Source organism: Alosa sapidissima, chromosome 15, assembly GCF_018492685.1.
Source record: "Alosa sapidissima isolate fAloSap1 chromosome 15, fAloSap1.pri, whole genome shotgun sequence".
Lineage (NCBI taxonomy): Eukaryota > Metazoa > Chordata > Actinopteri > Clupeiformes > Clupeidae > Alosa > Alosa sapidissima.
Window position 1 is genome coordinate 8,146,193 of NC_055971.1, and position 21,177 is coordinate 8,167,369.

At 43.2% G+C, this 21,177-nt stretch overlaps 1 protein-coding gene across 2 annotated transcripts in view; it reads right to left on the reverse strand.

The window, feature by feature from the left end:
* Positions 1-21,177, reverse strand: part of LOC121683616 (von Willebrand factor A domain-containing protein 5A-like) — a 75,415-nt gene continuing 54,238 nt past the window's right edge. Inside the window, exons 1-17 of one of the 2 annotated variants that reach the window (XM_042063316.1) lie at positions 20,869-21,002; positions 16,870-17,072; positions 16,044-16,266; positions 15,666-15,835; positions 15,463-15,577; positions 15,187-15,368; positions 14,938-15,026; positions 14,673-14,817; positions 14,369-14,448; positions 14,138-14,252; positions 13,112-13,270; positions 11,770-11,873; positions 10,772-10,989; positions 10,513-10,671; positions 2,131-2,267; positions 574-697; positions 1-440 (exon numbers count right to left, since the gene is read on the reverse strand). In XM_042063316.1, coding sequence (XP_041919250.1) covers positions 361-440; positions 574-697; positions 2,131-2,267; positions 10,513-10,671; positions 10,772-10,989; positions 11,770-11,873; positions 13,112-13,270; positions 14,138-14,252; positions 14,369-14,448; positions 14,673-14,817; positions 14,938-15,026; positions 15,187-15,368; positions 15,463-15,577; positions 15,666-15,835; positions 16,044-16,266; positions 16,870-17,072; positions 20,869-20,911 — 2,346 coding nt within the window. In that variant the 5' untranslated portion in view covers positions 20,912-21,002 and the 3' untranslated portion in view covers positions 1-360. Of the gene's footprint in view, positions 441-573; positions 698-2,130; positions 2,268-10,512; positions 10,672-10,771; positions 10,990-11,769; positions 11,874-13,111; positions 13,271-14,137; positions 14,253-14,368; positions 14,449-14,672; positions 14,818-14,937; positions 15,027-15,186; positions 15,369-15,462; positions 15,578-15,665; positions 15,836-16,043; positions 16,267-16,869; positions 17,073-19,815; positions 19,987-20,868 lie in introns of those variants that run through there. The other variant, XM_042063315.1, reaches the window with a different exon arrangement.

Consider the following 21,177-nt stretch of genomic DNA (forward strand, 5'->3'; position numbering starts at 1 on the left):
ATGGAGACAAATTTTGCGTGATTTATTTTTGCGGAGAGAATGGGCAAGACTGGGCAGCAGTCATTACCTACTAGTTACCTGTATTTTATTTTTTCACACGGGTATTTTGTACTTTATTTTCTTATATTTCATAAGTATTGTACTTTGTAACAAAACATGTTTTGATGTGCCCCCCTCTCCCACTCATTTCCGGCCATCTCTTCAGGGCCACCGTCTATCAAATAAAGCCTAAAAAGCCCAAACATATAACTTAAAAAAAACATGGGGGCATAGTAATTTCATTACAATGATAGAAGCAAATGAAAAATACTGTGATGCCAATAAGCTCTAGGACACATGAGGCAAGATGTGGTGAAGTCCTCAGAGGCCCAGAGTCTTCTGCTGCAGCAGACATCCCAGCAGAGCATTTCCAGCCTGCACACACTGAGACACACAGTCCACTGCAACACAAGAGACACACGTGAGCACACACACACACACACAAGCGTGCGCGCGCACACACACTCGCGTGCGCAAACACAAATACACACACACACACACACACATCTTTGAACTGAGAGGAGGAAAGTTTACCTTTCTGAGCTTGAATCCATGATGCTGCCTTCATGGCTACAAACTGCCATTCACCCCGGGCATCCAGGCGGAAACCATAGAGCCAAATCAGAGCCAGAACTGTAGCCCACACAGCCTTATCCACCTAAAACACAAAAAATAAGTCAAGTCAGTCAGTCAAAAAATAAAAAGGCAGTTTACCTTTAATCAACCTTGTATGCCTAAACACAGATATATTAGCTTGACATTCTAACATAACATTTCATTCTATTCAGAATTTGAGTCTGGTACTGCATGATTGGGACGTGATTATGGGGCGTGTTTCAATCGATGCAGGGGAAAATACCTTAATAAATAAAATGCCTCAATCGCTGTTTTTTGTTTGTTTGTTTTTTCAAAGTTATTGCACTGTCAATATCTTGTACAATATGCAATGGGGAAATCTAAACGCCTAGCTTCTCTAGCTTTATCAACTGAAGCACGCTCAGGTGATGCATGACCTGAATCATTAGGCACAGTTGCTCATCTGTCCATCATCATATAAAGCCCGCCCAGACGATTTGATTGGTACAGTTCTCAACCTAGCATACAGGCTTCTCAAAGGAACAACTCCAGACTGAATATCCCAACCTCAACTTTTGTGGGCAGGGTTAAATTCGGGCTGGCTTCCAGGCTACAGATATACCATCATGACTATCAATTGGAAATAGCTTTATAATCTCCAGTAAAATGCCGTTTCTTTGATCGTGATGTTCTAGGGTGAAATATTTTGCCTAGCAGATAAATAGTTAAAGGCAGAATCAGACATCCTTAACTCTAATCCCATAAACTTTTTGTCAAACTCAGCAAACTGCTTCTCACGGTCCTCTAGTCTAGCCTCTGTAGTCCCTCTGGTGTTAGTACACAAAGGTGGATCTGCAAATGGGAAACAAACATAGGCTAGTAGCCCAGACTAAGCCACTGACCTCATAGTGCTTGGGAGCTCTTAGAACTATTATTTGAGTGCTATTAAAGGAATAATTCAGAGTGCAGCACTGCATGAAGTTGAACGATTTTCCGCAAGATAGCGGTGATCGGAAGACGAGCTAAAGTAATGCACTGACTTCATAAACAGTCCTTACTATAAACTCTCTGTGCACTTACAAAGTTTACAATACCTCGATTTGTCTGTACTGACCCTCTCAACGCTACCTCCAAAGTCTAATTTTAGTTTTAGTTTTAGTCTATTTTGAGTTTTGTCAGTGGTTTAAAAATATCTATTCATTTGACTTGATTTGATGTCCCTTGCCCTGTAAGCTATTTTGTTGTTAATGCAAAAATGGTTAGCAGAAAACTACTCTTGTGTTGCATAAATTTGCTAATATAATTTACACATTTTGATCGCTAAGGGTGTCTTGTTTATAGAACTTCTTTCGGTCACACACCAACTCTTAAAACGTACAGGACAAATTTCCATTACTAGTTCTACTTCTAAATGGTTGGTCACAGCCAAAGCCCAGTTATTCATTTCATGTCTATTGTTGTAAAACTAGCATTTCCCTGGATTCTGTTGAGCCTTAACTTCGCTGTTGTCCTTACCCCCACTGGCATCAGCTTGTCTAACTCATCATCTGTCTTCTTCAACACCTTGGCCATGGAGGACTCCATTTCCCATGACCCCGAGGCTTTCTGGAGAGAGATCAGCTGAAGGAGGGGATCTGTGGGAGACTCTGGTTCTAAATTCCAAGACATTCCATTCAGATGGAAAAAAGGCAGCAAGATAAGTTAGACCACCTATGCCCACATGACTTTGATGCCAATTACAGGTCTACATCAAAATTAAAGCAAAAAACACACAACACACAGGAAATGGCATATTGCTGCCATACTATTTTTCAATACCTTGGACCCCATCAAACATCTCCTCATATACTAAAATACTATGAACCCATTGATACATTAACAATGCAGAGACTGGATTTACATGTGCAAATACATTTTTATGTAGCCTACTATAGAACACAAAATTAATCTTAAATTTCCCCTTGGGGATCAATGAAGTATCTATCTATCTATCTATCTATCTATCTAAAATATGGAGAAATAACATTTAGTGTGGGAGTTGTGACACAAGCATACATGTATTTTGGCCTAATTGCTCACAGAGACTGAGGATCCCTGGAAGTGAGGGAACTTGTGATAATGTGTGTAGCAATGCTAAAGCAACTGATCTTAAAATGTTTGACAACATATGGAATGACAACAAATCTGCCATCATGCTCTAGGGTTAACAGTATATGTTGCACAACAAATAGGTGGAGCTCAGGGTTTGTCTTAGTGACTACTATTCATCCAACATAGAGCTAAAATGCTTAAGGGTCGTTTACACCAAGAACGATAACGGCAAAATTATAACGGCAATATTGTTCTAGCTAACATGAATGACGACGTTCACACATAAACTATGGGCCCTATCTTACACCCGGCGCAATGTGGTGGCAAGCGCAATGCAAGTATTGTTCCTTTCTTACACCCAAGGCAGTGATGAACATTATTGGGGTAAGTGTTTTTTGTCAGTCAATAGTGAAAGTAAATAACTAAGTGTAAAATTGTTTTGTTGTTGACTATGAGACCACAGTGAAGTTAGTTTCAGTTTGGATGAGTTCAAATAATATGGGAGCAGATGCATGTAGGCTATACTCTGTTAGTCACACACATGTTTTAGTAAAGCAAGGTTTAGTGGAATCCTGGTGTTGCACACAGTCTCGCGTGCAGATTCTTTCAGATGCGCTGACTGTCAAAATACCAACCCGCTGTTTCATGTTGCGTTCCTTACTCTTAATGGCAATGACAGATGTCACTCTCATTGGTTTAATGTTTGTTAAGAAAAGAATGGTCACCCTCCGAGGTGCTGGCAAGGAAAAATTAACTAAAAAAAACTTGGTCGCCGCACACTCTATCTCTTAAGTCTTTTATTTAACACCCAAAACACACCCATGATTAAGAAACATAAGAACAACCCTTAACACATAAGAACAATGTGTCTGGAGTCTGACGAACTTATTACGCTGTCAAGATAACGATTTTGGTCTGGCCACTCCATAAACATATTTAAACCATCCATTTCATACTGTGCGTTTCAGATCGCTAAAATAGAGCCCTATAACAAAAACTACATGGAAAATGATAATGTTAGGGATAATTTTCAGAGCGATTTTGAGAATGATAAAAAGCTGACAGACAATCAGAATCCATCAAATTTTATCCATCACATTCATCAACACAAAGAGAGTCGTTTCTTATTGTTGGTCAGTGTGGACGCCTTTACCGTTATGGCTGTAGTTATTGTTATGTTCCTGCCGTGAACGCCCCTGTAGTTTTTAAGTGCAGTCATAGGCTTTATAATACTGTCAAAGTGCTTAATTTGCAGCTGTTGCTAAATTGATGCCATTTTAGTTTACTGTCAGAAACAACATTTCTATTTCATTTCTACTGACCGCCAGAGGCGGTGCTTTCAGCACCTGGAATTCCATCACATGCACGTGCAGGTCGAGTATTTATATCAACAAAGTCACTCGTGACATGGGTGACGCATGACCCCGCCCCGGTACTTAAGGTGCGCTCACCCCGGAAATGACCTCTTGAAATCTTCTCGTGTGGAAGCAGGTTGTTTAGAGTGTTAGCATATTTTCATGGACGAACGCTGGAGTCTTTTCAAACCGTATGGTTGGAGCTGCGATTTTCTCGCCCTCTTATAAGACTGCGATTTGTCTATATGACTTTCTATCATGATCGGTAAGTACACTTTTCTTTATGAATACCATTACGAGTGAGCTCGCTCTACTGCGGCAACTAGGCCTATGTGGAATCGTTTGGGTGTTTTTTCGCCTTCTAGCGATTCAGGGTACCTTAAATACATTTTTGTTTAATGAAATGCTTTCACGGTCTCACAGGCTTCTTGAGTTACAGTAATGATGGATCTTGTGTTTTCCGCAACGTCTTCCTAAGTGAGTTAGAATTCAAGCGAATTCCGCTTTTGTATTGGAAGTGCTAATTTCACGTTTATAATATTGTTTGTTCACGTTTTCAAACGCTCTCTTCTTTTTCTTGTTTATAAACTAAGGCGGCGTGGTAAGTGTGTGTTCGCTCCTTATTTGCGCATATTTGTTTAGCCTACTGTGTTTGATAGCCTCTCTGATTTTGTTTTTGTTGGTTGTTGGTAGTATAGGCCAACCATTAATTTGTGAATTAAGCTATTGTTTGAGGCATGTTTATGATTTGTGTAGACTGCCGGGCCCCTCTGGAACCGGAGGATGGCCACGATAAGTGTCCAAGCTGTCTGGGCATGGAACACTTAAGGCAGGGTTTGACAGACCAGGCTTGCATGAATTGCAGTTGCCTGAGCGTAGCTGCAAGGACTGCTAGGCTAGCCCAACTAGAATGGGGGTTAAACTCCCAACCACCCCCTGCAAGGAGCCGCATAGGATCCCCAAAAGCGCGGAAACGCAGAGCAGACACACGGGAGGCCCCTGCTAAGAGGAGGCTTAAACTCCCTAGGCCAGATCCTCTTAAACCAGAAGGTAGAAGAAATGGCTTTCGCTCAGATTAAAGCGATGCTCCTTAATCTACAAGGTCCGGGAGCACAGCCTGCTGGCGATCATGCAGCAGCCGCTTCAAGGTCTTCATCAGAGCAGCCCCCTGTGCTGTCCCCAGCTGGGGATGCCCGAGAGGAGGATGTGCTCTCTATCAGGGCCTCGGAGTGGAGAGCCTATCGACAGTTGATGAGTGGGCGGATGATCTGGGAAATGCAGAGTCTTATGGCTCTTACACCCAGGATGCTTCTGGACACAGCTCACTGAAGGGCTCAGTTGCTAGCCACACATCAGCGATCAAACCCGCTGTGAAGTTGGCGCTGGCACGCCTGGGCTTAGATGCAGCACCAGTGCAGGTAGGTATGCAGAGCGCCTTTTTCAAGCAGGCCCCTTCTACTGCATCTTTTAGCGTGCCTCCTTCAGCTCCTTTCATTGAGGAGTTACAGAGATCGTTGTCTCACTGTGGTTCCTGGACAACTCTTTGGGCCTGCCGCACAGCAAACGCTCGAACGCAGCCTACAGGTAACGCAAACCAGGCAGCAGTTTGCTAGCCTGCGCTGTGCATCCGTTCGGGACAGAGGCCCACTACGGCGGGTGATACTCTTCAGCCAATAAGGCGGACCTTTGCACAGGGGTCAACAAGGCCAGAGCGGTTTCGCCGGACAGCTGACAACCAACCCTCTCACAGGGAATGACGCACGCCTGAATATTGCCCCTTTCGGAGTCGGAGGGGGCGAGGAGGTAGACAGTGACGTCTACAGGCCGGCGGTCAGACGCTTCACCAGAGAACAGCTCAATTACTGGGAAGTGAATACAGCAGACCCCTGGGTAGTGTCAACCCTGTCAAAAGGGTACACCATCCAGTTCAAGCACCGACCGCTGAGGTTTCAAGGGGTCAAAATGACTGTGATGAAGGGCCAGGGCAAGGCTCTGGCCCTACGCCAAGAGGTTCGGGCCCTCCTGGAAAAGGGGGCCATCGAGCAACTAGGGCCACCATCACAAGACAGTGGGTTCTATTCCACATATTTTTTAATTCCAAAAAAGGGGGGTGGACTTCGCCCCATACGGGATCTAAGGCCGTTGAACAGCCATCTAAAGGTATTCAAATCCCATATGCTTCAGACAGCAGAGGTATTACAAAGCGTCAAGCAAGACGTCTGGTTTACAACCATAGACCTGAAAGATGCATATTTTCATATTCCAATTGCACTTCACCACAGGCAATTCCTCCGCTTCGCTTTCGAGGGGAGGTCTTACCAGTTCCGGGTCCTGCCATTCGAAATCTCTCTGGCCCCCTGGACCTTCACAAGATTTGCTGCGGCAGCCCTGACTCCGCTTCAAGGCAGAGGTATGCGCATCCTTCCTTACCTAGATGATTGGCTTCTCTGTTCCCAGACAAGGGCAGAGGCATTAAGGGACTCAGCCCTGCTAGTCGCTCATGACACCAGGCTAGGGCTCATTGTGAATTTCGGGAAGAGCTCCCTAATCCCCAGCCAGCAGCTGGGGATTAGGGTTCGATTCCAGTTCATTGGAATCGAACTGGACTCGCAGACAATGAGGGCAACCCCATCTCAGAGGAGGGTAGACGAGATTCTCCTCCACATAGTGCGATTCAGGAGAGGCCGAGCTCTAACGCTCAGGTCCTTCCAGGCGCTGATGGGCATGCTTACAGCAGCTTCTTCCATAGTGCCCCTGGGCCTCCTTTCTTTGAGGCCTCTCCAAATATGGATGAACAGGCTAGGGTTGCATCCAAAGCACCACAGGCACAAACTGGTGGCGGTTACCTCCAGTTGCCTAAAAAGGTTACAGCCATGGAAGAAGCGTTCATTCCTGACTGCCGGGGTTCATTTAGGGATCATACCTTCTCGTAGAGAGGTGGTAGAGACGACGCATCCCTGGCCGGATGGGGGGCTGTTTGGCAGTGCAGAACTGCCCAAGGCACATGGGACCCTCGACAGAGGGAACAACACATAAACAGGCAGTCGCTCTTGCTCTCGAGCATTTCCTGCCAGTCCTAGCAGGGAGACACGTCCTTATAAGGACAGACAACATGTCAGTGGTTTACCATATCAACCACCAGGGAAGCACAAGGTCTCTAGCGTCCCTGAGGCTGATTCAGCAGCTACTCTCATGGGCCTACCCTCAGCTATTGAGCCTGAGGGCAATGCACATCCTAGGCACACGGAATGTCACAGCGGACTTCTTGTCCAGACAACACCCCGATCCAGGAGAATGGAGGCTGAACCTAGAAGTGGTGCACGCCATCTGGCACCAATATGGCAGAGCGAAGGTGGATCTTTTCGCCTCTCAAGCCACAACACACTGCCCCCTCTGGTTCTCACTCAGGGAGTCAACAAGCCCCTTGGGCAAGGATGCACTGGCGCATGGGTGGCCCCAGCAGCTCCTATATGCATTCCCCCCACTCCCGCTCATACTACCCACTCTAGAGAGGATTCTCCGGGTGGGCCACCAAGTGCTGCTTGTAGCCCCCAGGTGGCCAGGGAGAATCTGGTTCCCGGTGCTATACAGCCTGCTGGACGGACAGCCTTGGCGTCTCCCTGTGCGCACAGACCTCTTCTCTCAGCTGGGTGGCCGGATCTGGCATCTGAACCCAGCACGATTGCAACTTTGGGTGTGGCCTCTGAAGGACCTGAACCACTGCTAGGGGCATGCGACCCTGCAGTGGTACAGACTATCCACAACTCACAGGCACCCTCCACTAATGCGCTTTACGCTAATAGGTGGAAGCTTTTTATACAATGGTGCCAAGAACATGGACAGGAGCCAACACGTTGCCCGATACCAACTATCCTCAGTTTTCTACAATCACGGTTTGATGACGGACTGGCGGCATCCACTATCAAGGTGTATGTAGCTGCAATATCAGCTAGGCATAACAAGGTAGAGGGAGTTACAGTGGGATCCCATAGTCTGGTGACCCGTTTTCTCAAGTAGGCTAGTGACAAATAGTCAGAAAGGGCTTTAACTAAACCCAACAATGTTTTTCCTCATCTCTAAGGTCTCCCATATATGAAATGGATTCTTAGCTAAAAATATTTTACTGCTAAGATTGTTAAATTAAGGCGAGACACGGCAGGTGAAAACATCGTTTTTTCATGCACTGGTCAATTTCGAGATTTTGAGCTAGTATGTTACCTTAGCATGTATTCTATCACACTACTACAACAAAAAAGTCCGATTTACACATTTAGGTGTTTATTTCATTATATTGTGTCTACTCGCGCCTGTATATTTCTCCTAAATTCAGCAAAAGTTAGGATTCTAACCTTGCATGCACTCCCGCGACCGTGGTCCAAAACATAACATGTGTACTACCGTTGGAAAGCTCTGTTTTTCCTGTATCACGCTATGTGATCCATATATGGACACTTCCTTTGTACCAGTAACCAATCGCGAAAGTTCAAAGGCGAGTCTAGGCTGAGAACGGAATCTCATTGGCTGTCTTTCAAGGCTGTTTTCTCAACATGAGTTTCCGCTCACACTCTGAGCTCAAAAACTCCACTTCAGAAGCACGTACATACACCAAACTTTCTAGACTTATGCCTAACTATATGTCGAAGATTTCTACAGAGGGGTTTGTTGATATATTATTCCTAGCCTGACTTACATGACATTTTATGCCTAAAAACATGGAAAAAAGCGATTTTTTTAGGGCTAGTGACATAATTTTCTGATTTACAGGATAACAAAAGTAGATATTCATAAATCCCTCTGTAAATGTTTTCCCATCTAATATCTGAACACAATGAAAACATAATTTTGAACTTGGCTGTATCCAATGCTCAGGTTTCGTGCCTTAAAATGTATGCAAATTAGCGCATATTTAATTAGATAATGCCTAATTTGCATATTTAAACATTAAATTACAGCAAACTTGTAATACATTTTTTTCTCATATTAATGTAAGTAATCAACTGGGGAAGTTTCATAGTGATATCTGCTTGTTAAAAATTTTACCCTATTCACCTGTAGTGTCTCGCCTTAACAGATATTGTTATACACCCCAAAACCAAAAAAGAACTAAAATATAGCCTGACCGTATTGGAGTTAAGGCATATAAATTAGTGCAGATCCTGTGGCCGAACCCGGCATTTTTACCCAAACCCTTCTCTGCAACGTATGCTAACCAGCCGCTCAGTCTGGGAGCATTTGAGCCCCCAGCCCAGGGGGAGGAACTGGGGCAAGGTGACATTTTTTTTTGTATGCCCAGTCCGAGTATTGAAAGCCTATATTGAAAAGACCGCTGCCCTGCGGCAGTCAGATTCATTATTCATCTGCCACACAGGACACGGGGCCTTGCTTTGTCCAAGCAACGGCTATCCAAGTGGATCTTGGAGGCCATCAGCTATGCCTACTCTGATAGTGGCTTACCGGTTCCACCTCGCGTTCGTGGTCACTCAACTCGGAGTGTAGCTGCCACAAAGTCCCACTTTCCGACATATGCATGGCGGCCTCATGGGCATCGGCTTGCACATTTGCAAGGTTTTATAGGGTCAATGTGGCCACGAACCTCATAGCCACAGCCGCCCTCTCAAGCCATTAAAAGGGTATGTAGATCTTCCTCGTGACCCTGTTGGTATTTGTCATCCAGGTGCTGAAAGCACCGCCTCTGGCGGTCAGTAGAAATGAAATAGAACGATAGTTACGTATGTAACCGTGGTTCTATGAATTTCGGATGACCGCCAGAGCTTGGCAGTCACTCGGAAGGCGGACGAGAAGATTGCCAAGACTTCCGGGGTGAGCGCACCTTAAGTACCGGGGCGGGGTCATGCGTCACCCCTGTCACGAGTGACTTTGTCTATATAAACACTCGACCTGTACGTGCATGTGATGGAAATCCAGGTGCTGAAGGCACCACCCCTGGCGGTCATCCGAAATTCATAGAACCGCAGTTACATACGTAATCATCGATTTAGTTTGCTGTACTTATATTACAGCAGACGATATTAAAGTTTAAGAAGCTGAAACCAGTGAATGAGGTATTGAGATATTTTCATTTATAAATAACTCAAACCAATTAACCAATTTCCAAACCAGTTGCCAATTAATTTAATAGTTTGATTAATGGTTGCAGCCCAACCCAAAAGTCACGTTTGGTGAGGCTGAAACTGCTTACTTGAGAGAACAAGCAGCCAATAATAAGATACACAGAAAAGTCATGCAAAAGCGTGCTTTGGAGGGCCAATATACTACCTGTACAATATAATATGGAATTACAAGTATTTACTATAACAAAAGCCAGTATGTGAAACAATGTTTTTAAGGTGATTTTCCTGATCCGCAGTCCAAAAAAGTTTTAGAATGCAAAATATTTCTTGTGCATTTCAATGTGTGGAAGAGAGAGGAGAATGTGTGGGCATATACTTACCAGGAGGCATTGGAGGCGCTGCAGCCATTCTAGCCATTGGGGCCATTTTAGCCATTTTACGCATTGGGGCCATTCTAGGCGTTGATTTTAACATTGGCATTGAACAGCGGCTAAGGGCCCTAAGCGCACCAGGTGGCATAGATGCACTAAAAAACATTCCTAATAAAAGCATAAAAATGTCAGAGCAACCTGTATGTTATTTTCCTGAACAGAATCACTGGGATATTATAAGTGCCACAATATAGAGACCCACTCTAACCTGGCGTTGGCACAGTTCTGTGCAGTAGTGGTCCCTGCACAGTCTGTCCACTGCCCTTGTGGATGGCGATGAAGGCGGTGTGTGTGCAGCTGACTCCAGACTGCAGGCTGAGCTGCAGCAGCTTCTCTCTCAGGGCCTTCGCCTCTGGCCCTGCTGCCCTCTCCTCCATCTCCAGCGAGCGGATCAGAGTCCGAGCCCCCAGCCGGTGGAGAGTCACTCTAAAGTGGGAGAAGGGAGACCAGGGGTCGTGTGAATAATGCAGAGTACACAGATCAGCTACATTATTACAACAATCAAACCTCTCCCTGAAAAACCTTGTTCCTTTATTTAGATAGCACAGCGTTACGGCAGGAGTAGAACGGTGCTTGCGCTGTTTCTTTGTTTCTCTCTCAGCTCCTCTGCAGGTGACTGCTGTGCGTGTTAATTCAGGGGCCTGGGCCTCCTGTTTTTTAAGCCACCTGTGTCTAATGACTTCCTTTCCCTCGCCGCTCTCGTCAGTACACAAAGGGCGAATGCCTCTGTGACGTGCCTTCGTCGGAACCACACTCACCTTTGTTATTCCTTATTTGTTGCTTTATCTACTTTTTGCCATTTGACTCGTATGGGATTAGTTTATGTTTTATGTGTTTGTAAATAGCTTCGCATTGGCGGTGGTTTGGTCGTTGGTATGTCACTTTATTATTTTAGTTTTAGGTTCAGAGAGTGTAGTCGAAAGAGGTCTAAGGTTTTCTGTCTCTTTTGTTTTATTTTCACCACTCCGTTCTTTAGTCTGTTTGAGAGCATTACATTATTACATTTATCCATCTTGTGAAAAAAATAATGGTCTCGTAACACACAGAGAAGAGACAGGAAGCAAGCGGGAGAAATAGATGGGGATGGGATTGGGAAATGACCCACAGGTCGCAGTGAGTGGTACAGGCGAATGTGTTACAGAAGCTGAAGCCACGTGCAGCTGCAACATTTGAATTGCACTTAAAAAAGAACCCTCTCATCTTTACCCTGTGTCTCCTGTGGGTCTGAGGCAGAAGCTGAGTTGGTTCTTGACCGTCTCCTCCAAGAGGTTGTACTGTATTGTCACAGATCCTTCAGGATTCGCTGCGTTCTGAGATCAGGAATCACACAGAAGATGCAGGGAAGTTAGAGGTTGGTGTCATATCATGTAGAACTTAAAGTGTAATAAACAGGAAAAATATTAAAAGCACACATCAGCCATTTATGTTGTCTGCACCCTGACATGTAAGGAATACCTTTCTAGATCCTTTTTAGAAGACCAGTGTCTCTCAAGAAGTCAGAACACGACAAAGTGGTACATCAGAAACAGGGCATGCTGTCTAAAACTCCTTGACATTTGTTAAAAAAGTGCAAAACTCCAAAAGGTCACCAGAGTGGTATATAAGTTAGCGTTGCACAGCCGGGTGACCTTCAGTAGACAACCATCACGTTTTCATGCCGGGAATAAGTGGTTTTGAATCAGTTTATTGCCCAAATTCCGTTTATGTCAATATTCCATTTAACCTGTTTACAAACAAGTAGAATGTCACGTTTTGAGCATATTCTTGTTTACATAGCTATCGACATTATTCTGAATAAGTCAGCGACGCAACCTACAAAGAGGCATTCTGTGTGAATTGAGCATGTGCAGGCCTACAACACTCTTCCTTATGGGAGCATATTCTGCTTAAGGTGTTTTCATGACCCAGTATTCCGTTTACAACAGGCATATGCTAGGGTGTGCAAACGGTTTATTAGTAAAACAAATATGGCCTTTTTCGGTTTATTTCAAATCAGAATAAGGTGCTTAGGTAGCCTAGAAATCTAGACGCGCCCCTAGATTTTATTACATTTGCTGCCAGGGTTAGTCTAGCAACTCTCCGTTGGCTTGTGAGCTCCAGAAATCGAAACTTAATCAGGCATTGAAATCGTGTATAGAGTCGTTTGGTGGGCTTAACATAATGATTGATGGCAGAGTTGCAACGGTTTGGCTTGAATTCCCTGCTACTTGAAAACAAATATCCTATTGCGTGCAGAGGGAATTTGAAAGACAACTGATTATCCCGCCCCTCAGACTGAGCACTGCGAACGGTGAGTGCCCAGACCCTACATTTTAATGTGGGTCTGGCTCGCCAGGCTAGTGCTTAGGTGCTTACAAGACACACGCATATTCGGTTTATTCCCAATAAACTGATTCGAAACCATATATTGGCTGCATGAAAACGTGATGAATGTGTTTTCTCTCATTTCAAATCAGGTTTACAAACCCCACATTTACATTTTAACATTTTCAGGATCAACATCACCACATAAATTCCATGCAGACCAATGACTGAGATGTCCTCTCACCTCTCCTTTGAGCTGGGCATAGAGCAGGGCCCTTTGACCATGGAAGAGCACTTTGAGTGGAGGAGACAAAGTGGTGACAGATACACCATCTGGAAGGTTCCAGTGGACAGAGATGTCCTTCACTGCTGGCTGCAGTGCATAGCGCAGAGACTGCATCACCTGGGGGAGGTGTGTAGACAGATAAATAGTGAGAATAATGGACACAATATTACTGACCACCAAGAAAATGAAAAGTGTGAACCTGTTGATCTGTTGTGTACAGGAAAGTAATTTCTTTTTTTAAAATACTTGCTTTTACTGTAAAAACATGAAATTAAAGTCTGATGAATCACAGAAAAAATGTGGGTGTCAGCTGACTTATTGGATCCACTGCACAGTACTACGACCCATTTTAATATCTTTTACAACATTACTGTCCTTTTGTGTTTATTATCTTTACTTATTACACGGCTCTTCACAAGGCAAGTAGAACCCTCCGCTGCACGGCAGGGTCTGGTTCGCCCTGTCGGGACTTATTTTGCCAATAATGACCGGCGTTCTATACATTATCCCTTACATATTTAAAGCCATTCATTCATGTTTATCTTAATATCATTATTTCATTTCATGTCTACTTGTGATTATGACACCAGTCTACTTAGTTGCTACTTTTCTTTTTTCCATTTTTCTTAATCTTTTATTCTGAAACAACACACACTATGACTTGCCGATCCTATAATTCATTTTGTGTAACATCATTGTTCAGTACAATTGTTCCCTCACTAGAGAATAAATCCCTGTCTTTGTTTCTCAAATCTGCCTACCAGCTCCATCTCCTCCTTCTCACGGCCAGCAGGCCCGGAATGCAGACTGGAGCCAAAAGCAGGTTCAACAGAACATCAGTGGGACTAAACTTGGTTTAATGTGTCTTTCTTTCACACATAAACCTCTCCAGAATTCATGACATGAACAGATACACTTGACTTGACTAGAATGTTATATTAACATATAGGTATAAAAGATACCACCAGTTTCATCTCCTCCTACCTTTGGCTGCATGCGGTCTGTTCCTGTGATGAACTGAGCATGCCCAGAGGCCTCCTTGGCCAGGCCTGTGATTAAAGCAGTGCTGGCGCCCTGTCCAATTCCAAAAGAGAAGCACCTGCACGTATCATATGGAGGTTAATTTCAGTTTTATTATGTACAAACTAATAAAACATCTGGAAAATCTACTCTTATTGTTCAAGTAATTTTTTTGTCATGTGGCCCATCACATACCGGTGAGAATTCCCATTGATCTTCACCAAGTCCAAAACCTGCTTAGTGTTCCCCACCTCTCCATCAGTGAAAATGAAGAGCTGAAATGAAATTAAAAGAGGAAAGACAAAATGCTAAATGTTCTGTATGGAAGAGGTTTTGCTTTGTTCTCTTGACATCCTCCTCATATTGGGACTTCTAGACTGCAGCAACTCCTCTTCTTCTGCTTCTGCTTCCCTACCACTGAAGGGCAGGTAGACTTTTTAGCAGGCCTAGTCGTCCAGTGCCCAACGATATACTCACAGAGAGGTGTTTGATAATCTACCTGTCTGGGGTGACTGGGGATGCAGGGTTGGCTGTAGATGTGTTTCAGAGGCTGAAGAATCTCAGTGCCCCCCATGTCTGCTCTCATTCCCTTCACTTTCTCAAGAGCATCATCCATCGTCTTCTGGTTGTACTCAACGCTCTTCCTGCAAGAAGACAACAGTCATCATATTACAAGGATCAACCTGAGTTTTTCCAAAAACTAATCTGAAGCCATATAAAAATAGGCAAACGTGAGATATACATAAATGTAAAAGCATACTGACGGGAAGAAATGTTCATAACGGGAGCCAAAGCCATAGATGTTGAAGTAGCAGCCCATGGGGAGGCTCTTCAAGAGCAGGAGCAAAGTGTCCTAAAGATGAGGGATAAGATTGAGCAAACCCTGGTTCTAGTGAAGGAATTATACACAGCATCTGCAACAATTGTACTAACACCAAAGAGAACGAGCATTGACAAAGACTGCTTTGGCAGAGTTTAGGTTCTCTCTTGCAATACATCTGCAGTCATGCTACCTTGGCACTCTCTATGCGCATCTTTTTTTTTGCATCTTTTCCTGAGTGCATTGCGCAGTCCATACTCCCTGATCGGTCCACCACAAAAATAAACTCTCCACACGTGGAAAGTGAGGATGTTACTGCAGCAGGGAACTCTGGGTAAATGCTGAGCAAAACAACTGGGTCCCTCATCAAAGAGCCTGAAACAGAGAAACAGAGTGGCTTGCAGTTCACTTGTATTTACTTGCCTACATTTCTACACCAAGCCGACAGGTGAAGAGCCCAATCCCTCACCTGGCTCAGCAGTGTCCAGTCCAGCCTCCACTATGGCAGTGGGCTTATGAGCATCGTGGTAATACAGCAGCAGCTCCACATCACGATCAAACAGGTGGCCTGGAGAGAGACTCACCTGGAGGATCAGAGAGAGGAATATAGCATTACACCACACTATACCTACTGCTTATAATCACAAATTCATAATGTCCAGCACTCCATACCGTGGCCTGTGTTTTGTCTGGGTTGAGGTAAGCCAGTGGCTCCAGATCACAGTTGGACTCCACTTTAGAGATGGGCTGGGGGGAGGACAGGTGAGCACTGAGAGCCAAAGTGTAGGGCACCGTACCAGCTGGGACTGATGTCACAGTGGCCATTTGACTCCTGTCCATGTCTGAGAAGACAGTTGGGAAGATGCTACTTTTTCCTTTTCTTTTTATTTTGATGGTGTCATACCTGTGGCACTCTTAAGCTGTATATAGTATAAGAGTTGGTTTCAAATAACCAGGTACTCTTTCCAAACACACATTAGTCAGAACAGCGGCATGTTAGAACACGTTAGAACTCTATTTCCCACAAGCCACCATGTTTCTGGGCCTCACCCTGGGGTGTGTAGCGGGGGTTGAGCACAGCGGGCAGACAGAAGCGCAGGGCGTCATCAGCTTGCATGTCCAGCTCTGAGATGTAGACCAGAGTGATGGCAGCACTCTCTCCTGGAGGCAGGCTGCCCACGTTCAGCTGGAACACGTCTGGGCTCTGATCACTCTCCTCCAGCAGGAAGGCCTGGTGGCCCGAGCTCAACGCATCATCATACTCCTCCCGGGCCTGGACCAGGAAAGAGCAGACACATCAATCATCATACTGCTCCAACACCTTCATCACTCAAGTGCTGTCATTATAACAAAACACCAATTTCACATAAAGGCAGAAGATCACTTTTGTTCACATATACAGTCAGCAGATGGAGCTAATATTGGAACAATTATATATGGATTATTGTTGTGCAAAAAATTGATGGATTAACCCAAACCAGCAGGTTTAGAGGAAGCTTCTGTCACCCTACTGAACTCTAGCTCTGCATCCCGATGACACCAACCATTTTGGCCCCTTAACAGACCCCCAAACCCCCCATCCTCGGACAATTGCACTACCCTATCCCACCCATCGTGTTCTATGTATTTATAAATGTAGGCTACATACTGCAATTACACTTATTCATAGGCATATTCTACTTGTAATATTCTCCTATGACACCCCATAAAGTTGGCCCACTCTGCACAATGACAATACATTTAAATCTACTGTAATCTAATCTAAATGATTACTTTCAGTCAGATGGGCAATTGTTAAATGATAGTAGGCTAAACTGTAAAATTGCACATGCAAATATTTTTGTGTCATTAAAATGTTTTGCTGTTCCACACTCACCTTCTGTTTGTCCTGCAGCTTTGCCACCACCTCTGTGTCTCCTATCTTGGCGCTGAGGTGACAGACGGCACATTCTCCAGGCAGAGGGAACACAAACACAGCCTCTAGGGGGCGCTCTTCTCCATTCACATACAGCAGAGTGGAGGTCACTGTGGCTACATGTCCCTGCACATGCACATCTACCTCCACACTCTTCAGAGGAACTGGAAGAAGACATGTTGAAGCTCATGAAACTGATTTAATCTTTAAAGATGTAATGATAACACATAATACTTATAACACATTAAGTGTTATGACATAGACCAGTGTTTTTTAACCTTTTTTGTGCCACGGCACACTTTTGACACTTAAAATGTCCCACGGCACACTAACATCCTGTGTGAAGAAAAAATAAACATACCATAGCCTAAAATTTCAAATAATACACAGATATGGCCTTATTATGGCTTTTATGCAAGACCAGGGGCCTATTGCACAAAACTAGGATAAGGGATTAAGCCGGGATATCTTGGTTATCCTGGCTCAATTTATCCGTGATCCAGTTGCACAAAAGCGGGATAGGGGGCAGCAGGATATGTTATGGTACAAGTAAATGGTTAGGCACTCCCGTGACGTCACATTGTCGCATGACAGGTCGGGAATGGCGAGTATGTAAAAGTTAATTAATGATCACAAACAATGACAGTGGGTCTAGTTATATGTGATAACAATGTGTAGTGGGCAGTGGATTAACTATTGGTTTCCGTTTGTGGTGACTGCTGACTGAGATAAGGGATGAGATTAAATAGATCCTGGAATTTAGCCTGGTCTGGAGCAGGCTAGCTCCACAGAATAAATCGCCATAGTAACTTATACCATAACATATCCTGCTGCCCCCTATCCCGCTTTTGTGCAACTGGATCACGGATAAATTGAGCCAGGATAACCAAGATATCCCGGATTAATCCCTTATCCTAGTTTTGTGCAATAGGCCCCTGCTCAATAAAACAAGCTCCCTCTGTTTCATTTGTAGGTGACTATATCTAATTTAATTGTTGTTATGAACTGGATATGTGATGATTCTGTGAATACTGGATATGGCCCCCGTTGTACAATGCCTGCACACCACAAATAGTGCAATTATACAATCAACTAGAAAAGCATTTCCTGAAGGAAATACAGTGCATGAAAATGCAAAAATATGATGTAAAATATCATACAGAGTAAAAACAAACTATATTGGTTGCTAGGTAGATGAGGTTTAATATAGTTGGAATGACTGAACAGTTAAATAAGTGGATAGTTTAAATGGTTAAATTATTTAGGTAGATAGTTGACGATAACTGACACTTGGAATGGCTCTAATGTTTGCTAGCAGTTATGCTAACTATGTTAACAAAGATAATAATGTTAACCAAGTCACTATGCTAACTAGCATGCTAACAATGCTAAAATGCTAAGTATGCTAACCATGTGACTTAGCTAATCATTTTTAGCAGATATGCTAACTATGCTAACTAACATGCTAACTATGCTAACTATACTAACCATGTTACTTAGCTAACTTAGTTAATCATTTTTAGTAGTTATGCTAACTATGCTAACCATATTACTTAGCTGACTTAGCTAATCATTTTAAGCAGTTTTGTTAAAAATGCTAACTAGCATGCTAAGTATGCTAACCATGTGACTTAGCTAACTTAGCTAATCATTTTAAGCAGTTTTGCTAAAAATGCTAACTAACATGCTAGCATGCTAACTATGCTAACCATGTGACTTAGCTAACTTAGCTAATAATTTTTAGCAGTTTTGCTAAAAATGCTAACTAGCATGCTAACTATGCTAACCATGTGACTTAGCTAACTTAGCTAATCATTTTAAGCAGTTTTGCTAAAAATGCTAACTAGCATGCTAACATGCTAACTATGCTAACCATGTGACTTAGCTAACTTAGCTAATCATTTTTAGTAGTTTTGCTAAAAATGCTAACTAGCATGCTAACATGCTAGCATGCTAACTATGCTAACCATGCTACTTAGCTAACTTAGCTAACTAGCTACAGTGGGTAGGAGTCATAGTTGATGACAAGTAACAGTTACAATGGCTGAACAGTTAAAAAGTTCAGTAGTTTAAAGGGTTAAATTGTTTAACAGTAAAATATTATAGTGAGGACTTTTATTTTGAAACAGTTTTTGGCAGAGGAAGCAGTTGAACAGGATGTGTAGTCTTAATAGGGCCAGTTTGTATGCTTAAAGCCTGAGACTGGCAGTTGGTCCAGGTGGCCTGAACACCTGCCATAGGATTCTAATTGCTTAACGGCTCTATTGTGATGTCATCAGCCCATGTTAAGTCTATGGGGAAATTTTGACTAGTTTTTAATTAATAGTTTAAAAAGTATAAAAGTTACAAAGCTGAAAAATACATAGCATGTCCCAAGTAAGACCTAAGTAACATAGTTTGAATGACGTTTCTACGTTAAACGGTTGAAGCTGCATTAAATGCGTTAGCGGAAGAATAAGAATAAGAAGCCTAGGAAGAACAGCCTACAGTGCATTTTCATGCACTGTAATAAGAAGAAGAAAAAGCCTTGGAATAACAGTACAGTGCATTTTCATGCACTGTAATGAGAGCATGTGGTTATAAATTCTTTGATGCAACAGTTGCTTTTCTGGACCACTGAGTGACATTTGGGTAATTTTCTGCGGCACACCTGATGATCTCTCACGGCACACTAGTGTGCCCCGGCACAGTGATTGAAAAACACTGATATAGACGACCCAACTATAGAGCTCTTGGTGCGTATCCCTATCAGTTTGTGTTAGTAAGCCTAGTTATGTCAACTGACCGCTTTCATATTTAGTTTGAAAGTTTTCAATATTCTTGCGGAAGTGCAAACCTCCAATAAGAAATAGGCTCATTGGGCTATAGCCTACCAAACGCGAGTTATTGGTAGGTTACCGCACTTACCTGGTTCATTCTTGACAGTAACCAAACCACAGCATCTCACCATTTTGTCACTTCAGCTCTTCAATATATCCTAAGCCTCGAAGCAAAGTCAAGAACATTGAAAGAAGACCTTCACTTCACAAACAACAGTAGGCTTGGCTAGTTTGTGCTTTCCAGTTTAGCACCACCCCTTGGAAATAACCTCACCGAAAGTGAAAGCAGGCTAACTGCTCAAAATCACAGTTGCAGCATCCCGTCAAACGCTGGAGAAGTTTGTAGGATATGGCAACAGGATGGGCTACTGTAATTTAGCAGATAATCCAATGTGAAACACCCTAAACTATAGTCAGTTAGGAACAATATTATGCTATTATTACCCCTTGCAAATATAGATTTAATGTTGTTTTCTCTTGACCATGTTTTTTCTCACTAAAAATGACACTGTCACAGACCAAAAGAAGACAATGTGGTAGAAACATGGAATCAGGAAATAGCGTTTTCATCTTTTTTAGGCTAATATTTTTTTAAGAAAAATGGCGTGTCCAAAATTATTCCTTTTAAAATAATCAATGGAAACATCTGTATTTACCATCACAGCTCTCAAAATCGTAGGCTTTTATAAGCCTCTCCATGTCTCCACAATGACTGTAACACCTTTTTAGCAGTAATCCAGGTTTTGAGGAACGATTCTTTGCCATCACTCTGGCCTTGTGCTCAGTTTTGTGTGGATTGAGGTCTCTGGCTGTTGGGCCACTCTAAAATGTTAATATTGTTCTCTGTTAATTGAGCATTGCCTACAATAAATTATGTATGGTGTATATAGGTGTGTTGTTAAAAGAAATGGCCTACTTGGCTTCATCCAGCATAATTCATTATTCTTATCATCATCATAGTCAGTACTATAACCTTTGGAAACATGCTTCTCAGGTGACCTTAATAACATTTCCCATGCTAACTAAATGGTGACACAGTACAGTAATACTGAAGTTTTCACATAGCCATAGGTTGGAAATGATCATTCTCTCAACATTAAGTAACAAGAGAATTGGACTGGTGAATGCCTCATATTCAGACCTGGCTCCTTGTTTTTGGTGACCAGACCACAGTTGTGCTCCATGTTAGTGCCTTTTTCCAAATTATGATTTCAAACCTGAATAGAAAAAGAGGACAAAGACAAATAGGCAGTGTAGGCTAGTAAAGTATAGTACAGTAGCCTACAGTTCAGTAGAATACAGTGCACCACTTACTGACTACTGGCCCTTCTATCAAGTAGTATTCTGTCAGAAGAAGAAAGAATTGTTTTGCCAGAGTTGTTTGTCACACTCTCCCCTTGGAAGTCTCTTAAGTTACCAACTGTCACACCATAGATCCGATTCAAACAGC